At 48.6% G+C, this 12,808-nt stretch overlaps 1 protein-coding gene and 2 long non-coding RNA genes across 6 annotated transcripts in view; 1 reads left to right on the top strand and 2 right to left on the bottom strand.

Annotated features, from left to right (window-relative positions):
• The window catches only part of ANTXR2 (ANTXR cell adhesion molecule 2), a 79,509-nt gene that overhangs the window by 38,340 nt on the left and 28,361 nt on the right, over positions 1-12,808 (top strand). For both annotated transcript variants that reach the window (XM_032109026.1, XM_032109027.1), the window contains exons 11-14: positions 3,477-3,555; positions 5,806-5,901; positions 10,316-10,357; positions 10,911-11,006. In XM_032109026.1, the coding sequence (XP_031964917.1) occupies positions 3,477-3,555; positions 5,806-5,901; positions 10,316-10,357; positions 10,911-11,006 (313 nt within the window). The remainder of the gene's footprint in view (positions 1-3,476; positions 3,556-5,805; positions 5,902-10,315; positions 10,358-10,910; positions 11,007-12,808) is intronic.
• LOC116444006 lies at positions 3,033-7,250 on the bottom strand. The gene is made up of 2 exons (XR_004240145.1): positions 7,004-7,250; positions 3,033-6,696 (listed from the first exon to the last, which is right to left on the bottom strand). It is a non-coding gene; the product is annotated as an uncharacterized LOC116444006 (long non-coding RNA).
• The window catches only part of LOC116444007, a 219,130-nt gene continuing 217,292 nt past the window's right edge, over positions 10,971-12,808 (bottom strand). For all 3 annotated transcript variants that reach the window (XR_004240148.1, XR_004240146.1, XR_004240147.1), the window contains 2 exons: positions 12,395-12,573; positions 10,971-11,056 (listed from right to left, as the gene is read on the bottom strand). This is a non-coding gene — a long non-coding RNA (uncharacterized LOC116444007). The remainder of the gene's footprint in view (positions 11,057-12,394; positions 12,574-12,808) is intronic.

Raw genomic sequence — 12,808 nt, 5'->3', positions numbered from 1 at the left:
AAAGACTTCAAACTGAGGCTGGTCAAATGGAGCCTGTATAATAACGCCATCCATTATTTCATGAAGGCAGTGTTGGAAGGGAAAATGCCTTTTAAATATACAGACCTATTTTTTGCTTTCCTCCTATGTACAGCATTTTTGTGATTTTAATGCAGGCATTTGAATCCGAAATACCTTTGTCACCATAATTTTAGTAACTTTTTGAGCAGTTGCCAGTTTAATTTTCAGTGCGTGAAAATTGGAGGTAAATTATTTATTACTTCCAGCAAATGTATTTCACAATTGTATTTAATTTTTTCATCTTTTTTAATGGGTCATAAAATGGCAGTCTTTTAGTAGCTTCCCATAAAGTAAGGAGCAAACGAATACTTTGCAAATAGGTTACCATGGATGGAAATGTCAGCTGTATTTCACAGGGAATGGGAGGCTTTAGACCAGAGCTGCAGGGACATATGGCACTGGGCCACGTCCCTCTGCTGTCACAATAAACCAGCAGTGGGCATGACGGAAAGAATCGCAACTGTTAAGCCTCCTCAAGTTACATTTGTGGGTAAATTGTGTATTAGGATGGGCACTGGGCCAGGACTGACGAAGCTTCAAGTTGCATGAGTCTTGTGGTTACTTTTGGTCAGAAATCAGAACATTTGTAAAAAGCTCTTTTCAGACTAAGTTTTCCAGGATTGATTCCCATCCAAAAAGTGATATTGCACAGACAAAGGATAGGAAAATCCCCTCCACACGGAGGAAGGGCTGTGAACTGTAAATGAAAAGCAGTTTTTCCTAGTACAGTGAAATGGGTTGGAAGTACAGACTGCGGGGAAAGTGCATGTTAGGGCTGAGGTAGAGGCAGAGCAGTAGGGTTTGTGCCACACAGCAGTGTAATTGCTCGTGCTCCTTTGCCAGCTCTGTGATTCCACCTTGCTCGGGTGCGGTGTCAGAAGGGAGCAGAGGATGGGAATGAGCATCCTGGCTCAAAGCCCTGGAAAGCCACTGTCTGTGGGTGCTGCTGGGGTTTTGAGGAGGCACGAGCAGGGCTCCGCTGCCTTTCCCTGGAGCCTGGCCCCTGCAGCCCTTTGTGTCCAGCTGCACGGAGAGGAGCTGCTTGGCTCTGCATGTTCCTGGTGCCAGGCTGCAGGATGGCACTGTGGGATGGCCCCGGGGGGCTGCAGCAACAACACTGCCTGCCTCTTGGGGGGTTTATTTGAGGGGCCCCGAGGAGATACCCTACTCTGTGGCAGCTTTCCAGAGCTCAGCCCTCAGCTGGGATCTGTGCTGGCACAAAACTAGTACAGCCTCACCCTTCACTGGTGAACCAGGGCTATGCCCATGGCTGCCTGGCTGCAGGGACAGGAATGTTCTCTTGACCTGGCTGTTCTGAGCTCCGCTGGAGGGACTTGGCCCTCGCACAACACTGACAGTCACCAGTGGGAAATGCAGGGTCCTGAGAAATGGAATCACTGCTGCTTGTCATTTTCATCTCAGAATATTTCCAGTTTTGGCAGAGTGCTGAGATAAAAGCCTCACACACGTGGCTGGTTGCTGATAAACACTAGGATGTGTTTGTGTACACATCTGTCTCTGAACTGTGTGCGAATGAGTAGTAGAAGCAGGACACCTTTTTCTGGGACTCCCAGTTTAAGGGGCAGTGTTTGTATGAATCATAAGTACCGAGAGCCCAGCAAACAGGTGGCTGCTCAAGAAATGAAAGAACGTGTTTGGTATCCCCTACAGCCACGACAGTCTCAGGGAAGGAGTGCTTTTGTGTGTTGACAGGTTCATCCTTTTGAAGATGAGGTAATTATCTGTGTGAGTTCACTCTGTGGCTTCCAGAGCTAAGTGGGTATGATCAGCTCCAGTGACATCTCCAGTGGCTCATCCCTGCAGCGGTATATCAGGGTGGGAGTGGGTAGGGCAGGGCTGCTCTCCCGCAGCGTGTCCCATGCTGGAGCTGATTGCTCAGTGAGCCTGTTCCCTGGGATCTGTCAGTGTGCTGACAGCAGGAGCGCAGGGGTGCAGAGCTGCGGGCACAGGGTGGCACATGGCACCGGGGCTGGGAAATGCAATCCCAGCTAGTACCTATTATAACTAGGAACGGTTCCTGTGTTGCAAACGGTGAGGTGTACAATGGGCTCTAGTCCACTGGGAAATCTTTGCTATTTTACAGAATGCTTCATACAACCCAGTGAGCTCAAGGACATGTCGAGGTCCCCAGGATGCCAGGGAATGATCCTTTTCTTTAGTGTGGGTTACGTGTTTTATCCAGGTGTGTTTCATGTCTCTGTTGTGCTCCATTTGCTAGCAGAGACCATCTACCAAAACAGCCTCATTGCTCACTAGTGACATTCCAGGCAGGACTCAGAGGGCTGCCAGGTCAAACACGGATGGAGGGGCAACTGCAGGAGTGTGTGAGCAGCTCAGCCTGGGGGTCCTCCTCTCCTCCAGGAGAGGCAGGAAACCCTCCTGCCCTGCAGTTCTGGGAGAGTTTGGCCAAACCTGAGCAGAATCCTCATGCTGGAATTTCCCCTGGCATTCCTCATTACAATGCCAAAACAAATAATTGGAATTAAAAATAATAAAAAGCACCACATTTAAAAAAAAGTCGTAATCGACCAAAGTTTCACTGTGGTTTGATTTACTGTGCTGCAAGGGAATTGAATAGTTTTGGGTTTTTTATTGGTTCTGATTCACTTATTCCAGTGAATTCCAATTAGAAGGAAATCAGAGTTATTCTTTCTGTTGGACCAATTATTCATAGCAGAGATCATTTAAAAATGAGTTTAGTGGAAGCAACTCACTTCATTTTTGCTAGAACTGAAGAAGAAATTTAGCCAAATTAGCTAAAATAGCTTTGAACTCCATATTGACTACAGCGTTTGTGCCAGAATAAAAACTCATTACATGTAAGAACGGTGTAAATGATTAATCATTTTAGTTCATGGATATCTACATTTTTATTTAATTACATCTATGCATAACATAAACTGTCTGAATCCTGGGAATCCAAGCCAGAGAAGCTGAGGAGTCTTCTTCTGTTTAACATCCACCATGTGTTGTTTTCTTGTAGGGTTAATTTGTAAAATGTAAACCACATACCATTTGTATGCAGTGTTCGGGGCTATTTATAGCAAGTCCTGACCATTTATAATTATCCGACATCTTTATCCATAATGTCTGTGTGTGACTAAGGAGATGGTTATGGAACAGACAAAGCAATGTTACTTTTACAATTTATTTTATGTAAAACTTTTGGGAATATTTTCTGCTCTGTGGAATGGAGAAGGGATATTCTCTACTTGGACAGCTCTTTGTCAAGGAGACCAAACTTATTCCCAAACAGGAATAAGCACAGGCTTCCATTTCCCCTCTGAAGACACTCCCTGTGGAGCAGAGGCTGTAAGTACAAGTGCCTGCGGAGCAGGTATGAGCCTTTCTTTGCTGTTCCATGGCTGCTCATGTTTCTTCTTGTCTCTTGGCAGAACCCTGGAAGTTTTGGTGAGTTTGAATGAAGGCCAGTCTTTCATGTCCAGCTCGTTAACCATCACTGCTTCGGAGTGTGTAAGTGAATGACTTCCATAATTCTGTGTAAAATCCCCACACCCTGTTTCTCTTTGGGCTTTGCCATTCTAAGACCTCAGAGCAGAGAACCTCTGCTTCCACTTTCCAGTGCAAAGCTGTGGCTTTCAAAGTACTGGGAGGCTTCCCTGCCCTCAGAGACCTGGTCACTGTCGATGCCATGCCCTGAGGGCCAGGCGTGACAGTCACCATTCCAGCATGGCTCTGCCCTGAGTAGGACTGGAGGGAGCAGATGGGCACAAGCTTGGCCCTTCAGCCTGCGTGTGGAGAGAGGTTACAGTCCTGCACAGGTACTAACGCTCCATAACTCTGGAGCCTTGGGAAGGAGTGTAGGCTCTTAGCTCTTGTTCATCTGGGGAGGCAGCCTGTCCAAGCACAGGCCAGAGGATCCCACTTACACCTGGGGGTGAGGCAGTGGGAACATCCCGCTAAGTCTGATCACAGGTTATAGAAGAGAGAAAAGCTGCTTCTGGGAGAAACCACACACTTGTGCAGCCAGTGACTGTTCTGATTTAATACATATATTTTCTAGTCTCACATTTTTGCTCTCCTTTAATTCCTTTTGTATGACACAGGACTGCTGGGATTTGTGGAGGGAGACAGAAGCCCACAGTGTTAAGCACGTGCTGTGCATGAGGGCCTTTAAACGTGTACCTCAAGTGTAACATGAGAGCAGTTTTCCCATTGGGCGTGGAGTACAGAGAGCAGTCTCTTTTGCCCGTCACCACACATTGCTCCCAACAGAATTTCTTTGCTCATAGATCAGTAACCTAAAAGAGAAAAAAATGACATTTTTCTTCTATTCATTTAAAACCTCACCATTCATGTACCTGTAGAAATCAGAGACCCAGTGCAGCCCTGCAGTTTTAGGAGGGGAAGCCTGACTGAGCTGGGAGCAGGAGGAACACACAGAGCCCAGATCACAGTTCTCTATTTCAGGGCCTCTGTCAGCTGGCAGCATGCCAGCCATACACCAAGCAGGGTGACAGGGCTGTGCAGCACGGGAGCTGCTGCAGCCCAGCTGCAGCCTGCCTGTACCTCAACCCTCGCAGAGAAGTCAGCACATGGTGCCCCTGTAAGAGCTACCAGGAGTGCACAGAGAGGGAACAGGAAAGCAGCTCAGAGCGAGATGCTGGGCACGGCCTTCCCACTGTGCTGCATGGTGGCTCTGCTGCTCTGTGCTCACAGCCTGCCCTGGCAGGAAGCAGAGAGGTACAGATGTGCACAGGAAGGAAGAGCTTCTCAGCAGCCTTTTTTGTCTCTATTTGGTTTCTGCTCTTGGCCTGTGCTGCAGCAAAGGCAGCTCCACACAAGAACTGCTGTTTCCATAGTAGCAGATGGGCAACTCAAGAAATGGGTCACTGCTAGAACTGCTCACTAATTCTGGGAGCTGAGCAGCTGATGGCTGACTGGGAGATGAGTTACAAGTTATAGCCTCCCAACAAACACACGCTACTGCAGTGAAAACAAACAAAAATACACAGCATTAGGCACCCATTGTACCTGTGTCCCTCACTGCACCTGGGATATGCCTCTGTTCTACCCCCATGTCCAGTGGAGCACCTCCAGTACAACTCTTCTTACTGGGTCAGGACTGCTCACGCAGTATTCCAGTCTCAGTGATTCCCTGGGTCTCTCCTTTCCTTTTTTCCCAGCTGAAGTCTGAATAACTTTTATTTTCCTAGGGACGCTGTTGTGTTTCTGTCAGTGTTGTTCTAAAAGCCTGACTGTAGGAATAAAGACGCCCCCAAGAAGTGGGTTGGAGGTGTGGGAGGTGGGCTGCTCAGTTCTGCGGTACAAGTGTTGGTGGAAGCAGGAACACTCCCTCCTTCAGTTTGAGGTTCACACAGCATGGCTGCAGGGAGTCAGTGTGCCACAGTCTGTGCAGGCGTGTGGGCGATCAGCATCAGAGCCTCACAGGTGTACTGTTCATAGAGATGCCTTAAAATCTCCCCACATGCTCCCCAGTCCATGTGTGAGACCTCATGGAGGAGAAGGGCACCTCTTATTCACAGGCTTAGGATGAGACTTCCCCTGTCTGTGTCTGATGGCTCATTCCTTAGCAGGCAACGGACTCTCTCTTTTCCTCGAGCTGGGCCTCGTTCTGATCTCGGGGCTCTCAGTTGTACGAGTTTTACATCAGAAGGAACCCCCTGACCTGAGCAGAACTAAGGCTGGCTTTTGGGGTGAGTGCGTGAAGCAGCGCTGACACTGTCCCTGCTGTCTCCGCAGTCCAGCGGCGTGGCAGCGCTCATTGCTGTCCTCGTACTGTTGCTGCTGGTGGCACTCGGCTTGCTCTGGTGGTTCTGGCCCCTCTGCTGCAAAGTGGTGAGTACAGACTGCACCCTGAGCCATGGGTTGGAAACACAGATCCTGCAGGAAACTGTTGAAGTGATGGGGAGGCAGCTCTAGGGGAGCTTGTGACAGGCAGAAAAGGGCTGGGGAGATCAGCTCCAGCACTGGGGCCTGTCTGTGAGTTGCATGCACAGCAACCAGCACAAGCACAGTGCTGTTACTGGGAATGGGGTGGCCATAATGGTGTGCAGATGTTACCCTGAAATCAAGGACCACTTTAAAAGTGCTCTCACTAAAATTGGTATTTGCAGTCCATTATGGGCTCTCAGGTTGGAAATCCCTCTTTGTTTTCATAATCCCTGCACACATCCATCTCTTTATCTGAGTGCACTCTCTATCCTCACCCCAGCAGCAGCAGTGTTGGTCGCTTGACTCCTTCCATTCCTTTCTGGGGGAGGGAGGTGTTAAATGGCTGAAGTTTATTATTCATCCAGCTCAAGGACAGCGTGGAGGACTTGGGAATGGAGATTACTTCCCTGGTCTGGGTTCCTGGTCTTGTCTGGGGCCTGTGGAATGTGGGGCAGAGACGAACTGGCCTTCTCACCTGATGGTGCTGCAGCCCCCATAACCCAGGGGGTCCATCGGGCCCCTGGCTGTCCAAGGGCAGGAAATCCTCAGCCTCCATCTGCACCTTCACAGTCTGGGGTTTCTGAGATGAGAACAAAAAGCCTTGCTTGTTCTCATTCTCCACAGCACAGACCCAACAGAAATCCAGGGAGCTTCCTCTTAGTCACCTTACCTCCACTTTATTTTATATGGTGAGCCTCCCTGTGGAAAAGGAACACTGGAAATCAGTAAGAAGCAAGTTCCTGGTTTTCCTATTTTAAATAACCTAACCTTGATTCATAAATCAGCTTCACAAGTTAAAATTCCTACATGAAGCAGTCCAGTGAATAGTTCTATAGTATTAATTTGCAGCCATATAAAACCATAGTTCTTCAAATGTTTGTGCCCTCTGTGTTTCCTCCCACCTCCTGTGGATACTACTTGTTACTTCAAAACAAAAGGTAATCTTAGGCCTCTCTGCTACAACACTGCTGAGTTCCAAGCCCACACACTGTTGCACTGAACCTACTGCGGAATACTGATCCTTCCTTCTGGTTTTGCCGGCCGGTCCTTGTGCTGTGCCTCAGTTGCTGCCCTTCTCTCCTGCATGTGAGGCTTGGACATCCATCACCTGGAAGGGCCACTTGTGGCTTAGTAGTGCTGGGCTTCAGGGCAGCATCCCTGAGGAGAGAGGCAGCATTATGGCCAGGCAGGACCTGTTCTTCTCTTCCTCTGGCTCTGCTTCCCTGGCAGAGTGCAGCGCCTGGGTTCCTAGAACAAAGAGCAGAAGCACAGAAGTCAGAATCCGATGGAAAAGAGAGATACAGGGTGTTGTGGGTAGAATAAGTGTCTGGAGCCAGGCGGGTGTGTTGCCCCCTGCCCACGGGCCCAGCTCCATCCTGGCTGGGGCTTGGCCTTGCAGCATTCTATGGTGTGAGTCCCATGGACACTCAGAGGGTGAGGCAGGGGGACTCCCTCTTCCTTCCTTGTTCCCCGCTTTCAAGTGTTTCACTGTGACAGTCCTGTCACTTGTCCCTCGCTGTGGAACGTATGATTGCAGCAAGCTGGCTGCAGGCTCCGTGCTGACATCTCCTAATGCCCACATCACGGAGCGGCAGAAAAGTGTTAATGAGTGGATCAGAGGCACTGCTGCCTCAAGCACCAACTTCTTTTTTTTTTTAATGTTTTTTTTTAAAGAAATCAGCTCTTCTCCAAACTCAAACCTTCGTTCTTTGCGACTCACTAAATGAGATGGAGCTTTGCCCGGAGAGGCTGATGATGAAACCAGACAAACTGAGGAAGCAGCCCATGTCTCCATAAGGATGATAAGACAGCAGCATTATTCAGAGGCTTCTGCATTGAAACAATCTGAATCCAGCTCAGGAAGGGTTAATTTACAATACTCTGGTCTTCCTCTGTGCAGTTCTGCGTGCAGCTCTGTGCAGAGCTGCATGTGTGCCTTGGATTTTTCTTTTTTATAAACAGCTTTCTACTGATTTCACTTGGAATATCACACGATTGAAAATAATCCTTGTGTGTGCACGTGTGATTCAAGTGTGTGAGTGTGAGAGCCTGTGGAAGCATAAGGATGCAGGCATTGACATTCCAGTGCTGTCAGCAGGGTGAGGAGCTGCTACTCAAAGCAGATTATTTTCTCACACCACTGTCACTTTTAAAATAAGTTTCATTTTCTGAAGCCATTAGAAATAACAGCTAATTAATGAATTGCTTGGCTTTAAACTGAATTTCCCCTCAAAATTCAAGGAGTTCAGGAGCTGGCACAGGTTTAGATCCTCCACTTGGGGAGACAAGCAAAAGCTGCCATTGACTATTGCCTTAGGAAGCCACAGTGAGCTCAGACAAGTCAGGTTTCCCTTGACTGTCCGGGGAATTGTGATTCCTACATCCCCAATGGGCGCATGGTCCACGGGAATTCCATCCCTCATCGCGGAGAGGTTTGCTGAGCAAAGGCGTCTGTGCTCAGACAGATGCGAGGTCTCAGAGTGGCACAGCTACAGTAGGGGAAGGACACTGCCGTTTCATATGGGTACATACGAGTCCACCTAGGAGGACTTCCTCCTGTACAGCTTGCATGCCTGACAGGGAAATAGATTGTTTTGGGATGATGGTTAGGGACAGGTGAAATGGAAATAAGGACAGAAATTTAATAAGGTGGCCCTTCATTGAGTGAAAGTGCTGCTTTACTGTTTGCACTCTCCTAATTGTTTTCAGTGAGAATGAAGTATCTCCGGGCTTTGGAAAATCCTACTCAGCATCCAGGTATCTCTCAGGATCTGTCCCATGATCCCTCTGTGTTGCTGTTTCATGTAAAGTTAGGGTAATAAGTCCTAGTGTGGCTCTCAGGAATGTTTCACTAATTAAATAATTTCCTTCGGTTAAGTATTCTGGAAACTCCTGATAGCTGGGAAGAAAAAGTGTTCAGAACTATTAACACAAAAGTAACTCCTGGCATCGTTTTGCAACATCTTAACAGCAAAGGGATGTCTAGTTGAAATCCACAGTTCACTTTCCAATCCACCCAAAGCACTCTGAGCTTGACAAGTGAACCATTCCGTATCTTAAACCTGAAGGGCTGTGGGAAACTGTTTGCAGGGGTGCCATAAGTAATTTCTCCTGTTGGGGAGAATTCCTGTATGCAGTGCTGAAAGTCCACAGCCTGTTTAGGCAGTCAGTAGTAACTATCTGGGGGGGCACCAAGAACTGAAAGGTAAATCAAGATGGAAAACTCTGTTGGTCAAGGAAAATATGTTTCTTTTGTGTATTATGCTGACCGTCTCTGCAGTGATATTGTTCATAGGCAATGTTTAATGAAAGTACTAAACTTAATAGCACAGAGTGAGTAAAATAAGGCATATTTCAATTAAGGTACCTGAACCTGTATTAGATTGAGGTGTTTGTCAGCATGGACAGTTTTGGATATGTTTGTATATCAAGGCATAGCAAGAACAGACTCCTTGATATTCATGGTGTATTTTTTTAGTAATTTCCAGGCAATACCCAAGCCGAAAACATGGCTCGATGTCACCAAAGAACTTACTGTTAGCTTGCAAACCTGCTTTTCTCATGGAGGAACAGCTGTGCATTCAGTTTTCAGCCGAGTCAGTGAAGAGGGTCCCTTGCCTGCTTCTCCCCTCCTGGGACTATCAGTGCCGGCCATTCTCTGAGCTTTACAGTGTGGATGTGACAAAGGGAACGGGAAAAGACTGTAGGGAGAGATTTAAATAGAGGTGTAAGAAATGCTCCTGGGAGTGGGCCTCACCCGGAGCAGTGTCAGAAGTGTGGGAGTGTGACTGCAGTGCAGGCACTGCACAGTCATGGAGCTGGGAGGTGGGAAATGTGAGGGCTGCAGAAGCATCCAGGACATCCAGAGGTGAAGCCTGAGCTGCCAGAAGGCATTTCACACTTGTCAGTGGGCCAGAGACTCCCCAGCAGCACGGCAGCAGCAGCAGCTCGGCCCACGGCTGTGCAGGACCTCACACAGGCCTCGGACGCTTTTCCTCTGGGATTGCTCACGGACTCTGGGGAGTCTCGGCACTGGCTGTTCCTCACAGCGGCTGAGGCTCATCCGGCCAGGAAGTGTGGTGGCAGACACGTCTGCCCAGAGCGTCTGTGGGCCAGGCATGGCATGTTCTGGCAGATGGATGGTGGTAATTTCCAGAAGGCCTCACTGATGGATGCTCAGGGGAGCGGGCAGCAGCAGCTGCCAGCTCGCCGGTGGACGTGGGGGCTCGGGTGGAAGCAGGTCACTCTTACCATGGTCTGTTGCCTTTGGCTGCTGCCAGTGCAGCACCTTATTCTTTCCCATGTTTGGCTCTTTCAGGTCATCAAGGATCCCCCTCCACCTCCGCCAGCCCCAAAAGAGGTATGGTCCGATGGTGCTAATCTTATCACACTGCTCACATGAAACCACTCCTGTGCTTCCCTGCGCGCTGCGTGTCCCGCTCCTTGTCCGAGTGCTGCCGGAGAAAGGACTGCGCCGGGGGGAGCCTTCAGCAGAGAACAGGGATGCCAAAGTCCAGATCTCTGCACTGTCTCAGCTCAGTGTGGCCTGAATTAAGCCCAGATCCACAGAAACACTTAGGGCCTTTATTCCAAGATAGATTTGTTTTTACCATTCTGCATTGAAAGCAGAAAGACTGCATAGCCCTTGTCCAACATCTAAAGATTCACGTATGACTTAGGCAGCATTTTCACCCAGCTTGGGCATTCCAGACACTGAGGAATTCCCCTTACAAGGGAATTTCTCTCCCTCTGAAGGGCAGTAAAGCACTGGACACTCTGCTGTCCTCAGTGTTTGCACCCCTTTCACAACCAACAGGGTATGCTCCGTGAACTCCAGTGAAATATACAGATAAGACATTCAGTGTGTGTGTAAGTATCTTTTAAAAGTAAGTATCATTTGAATGTACTTACAGGAAGAAGAACAGGAGCCCTTGCCTTCCAAGAAATGGCCCACGGTGGATGCTTCCTACTATGGTGGACGAGGAGTTGGGGGAATTAAGAGGATGGAGGTTGGTATGATCTGGAGATGGCAGTTCCCTCAAACACGAGCTCTCTGAGGCTGCAAGTGTGGAAACAAAGACTTGAAAGTGCACTGAAAATACAAGGCCATAATGTGTGCTTGTCTTCCCACTGGCATAAGCCTTGGAAAATTCGTTACCATATCGAACAATTCTGACCTTGCCTCTGAAAGAACAGCTTTCAGTAGTTCCATTTGACTGGGACTTTAAATAGCTGCCTCAAGACATGCTCTTTCCATCAAGCTAATGAGAAAGAGAGAGTGAGAGCCTTTTCTGCGTGTTTTGGAAGGAATTACAGTGAAACATAAGTCCCCCAAGTGTGGGCCAGCCAAATGCGCTGACAATGGTGACGCTGAGGAGAGGCTTGATCCCAGAGGGACTCGCAGCGACAACAGAGCCTGTCTTTGAAGAGACATGATAGCATCATGTTAATTAAAACAGAATGAAGAATGTGCATCCTTATGGGCACATCCTTATGGCAGGTTTTGTAGTCAAGTCAGCCTTTATGGAATGTGCAAAGCAGTTCCTAACTGCAGTCCAGGAAGCTGTCTCTGTCTGAAACACCCACCTAGGCCATACTGAGGTGTCTTGATGAAACTCTAAAGGTGTTGGCCTAATCAGCTTTGCTTGAGTACTTTTTAAATGCAGCAGCAGAACATGCAGGTTTGAAGCTGTGTCGTTTGTATGCATTTTCTTCAGCAGTTCAGAATTGCTAATTTAGAAGAGCTTTAGATTTCACAAAAAGCAAACATTTTGTGCAGTGTTTTGCAGAGGCAAACTAGGAAATGCTTTCCAACATCAAGAATTACAAGCCTGGATTTCTGAGGGGAACTATGATAGCCTCCAGGAGGGGCTCCAGGAGGGCTTCCAAGGTTTAAACCAGTCTAAATGGGATCGTGCACAATGGAGCAGAAACCTCATGAACACAAGTGACGTCAGGACCACAATGAAATGCACGTTCAGCCCATGGCAAAAATGCAAACGAGAGTAGAAACTGATGATTAGGTTAGAAAACCTTTTCATCTGTGGTAGGAATTTTGTGCAGGACTAAGGGCTAAAGATCTAAACCAACTGAAATTCCTGCCAGCGTAATCATGGGCCCTTGAAAAAGGCCCCCCTTCTGTGGGGCTGTGGCTCTGTCTGTCCCTGGGACCCCAGAGCGGTGACAGGTCTGGCTGGGCACCGATGGTCAGTGCCTCCAGGTTTGACTGGGGAGCTTCACCTCTGCCCTGCAGTGTCTGGGGCTGGGAAGATGGGCTCAGGCTGTTGGGAGAGCAGGACAGGCCTCACAGATCTCCCTGGCTCAGAAGAGCACGCTGCTCCTTTGGGGAGTCAGGGCAGAGACGAGAGAAAACACTCCAAGGGAGGTTGTTCCTTACCTGGCAGTTAGAGGTGGTTTCTGTGCCGGGGCCAGTGACAAACTTGCTGGCCCAGTCATGACGTTTCTTCCATGTTTGCAGTCCATGTGGCAGTGCAGTCATCTGGTTTTTATTGCTTCTCTGGCCTCTGTTCTTCGGCCATTCCTCCAGCAGCTTGATTCCACTGGCAGCTTCCCTGTCTGGAGAAGGGGAGGGACTGAACAAGCACCCTTGCCCTTCCCACTCCCGTGCTGGGGCAGGTACCCATCCATTCCTGCCTTCCCCACTAGCTCCACCCCTCTGTGACAGTCCCAGATAGCTTGGGCAGTGCTGCTTGCTCTCCCTAGCTCTGTCTTTTGGCATTGCTGTCAAGTTTTGTGATGTCATTGCCAGACCCCACCTGTTAGAGTTAATCTGTTTTTATGTCAAAATTGG

The sequence above is a fragment of the Corvus moneduloides genome, chromosome 5, assembly GCF_009650955.1.
Source record: "Corvus moneduloides isolate bCorMon1 chromosome 5, bCorMon1.pri, whole genome shotgun sequence".
NCBI classification, from domain to species: domain Eukaryota; kingdom Metazoa; phylum Chordata; class Aves; order Passeriformes; family Corvidae; genus Corvus; species Corvus moneduloides.
Note: the sequence above shows the minus strand (reverse complement) of the source record. Positions and strands in the feature narration are given on the sequence as shown.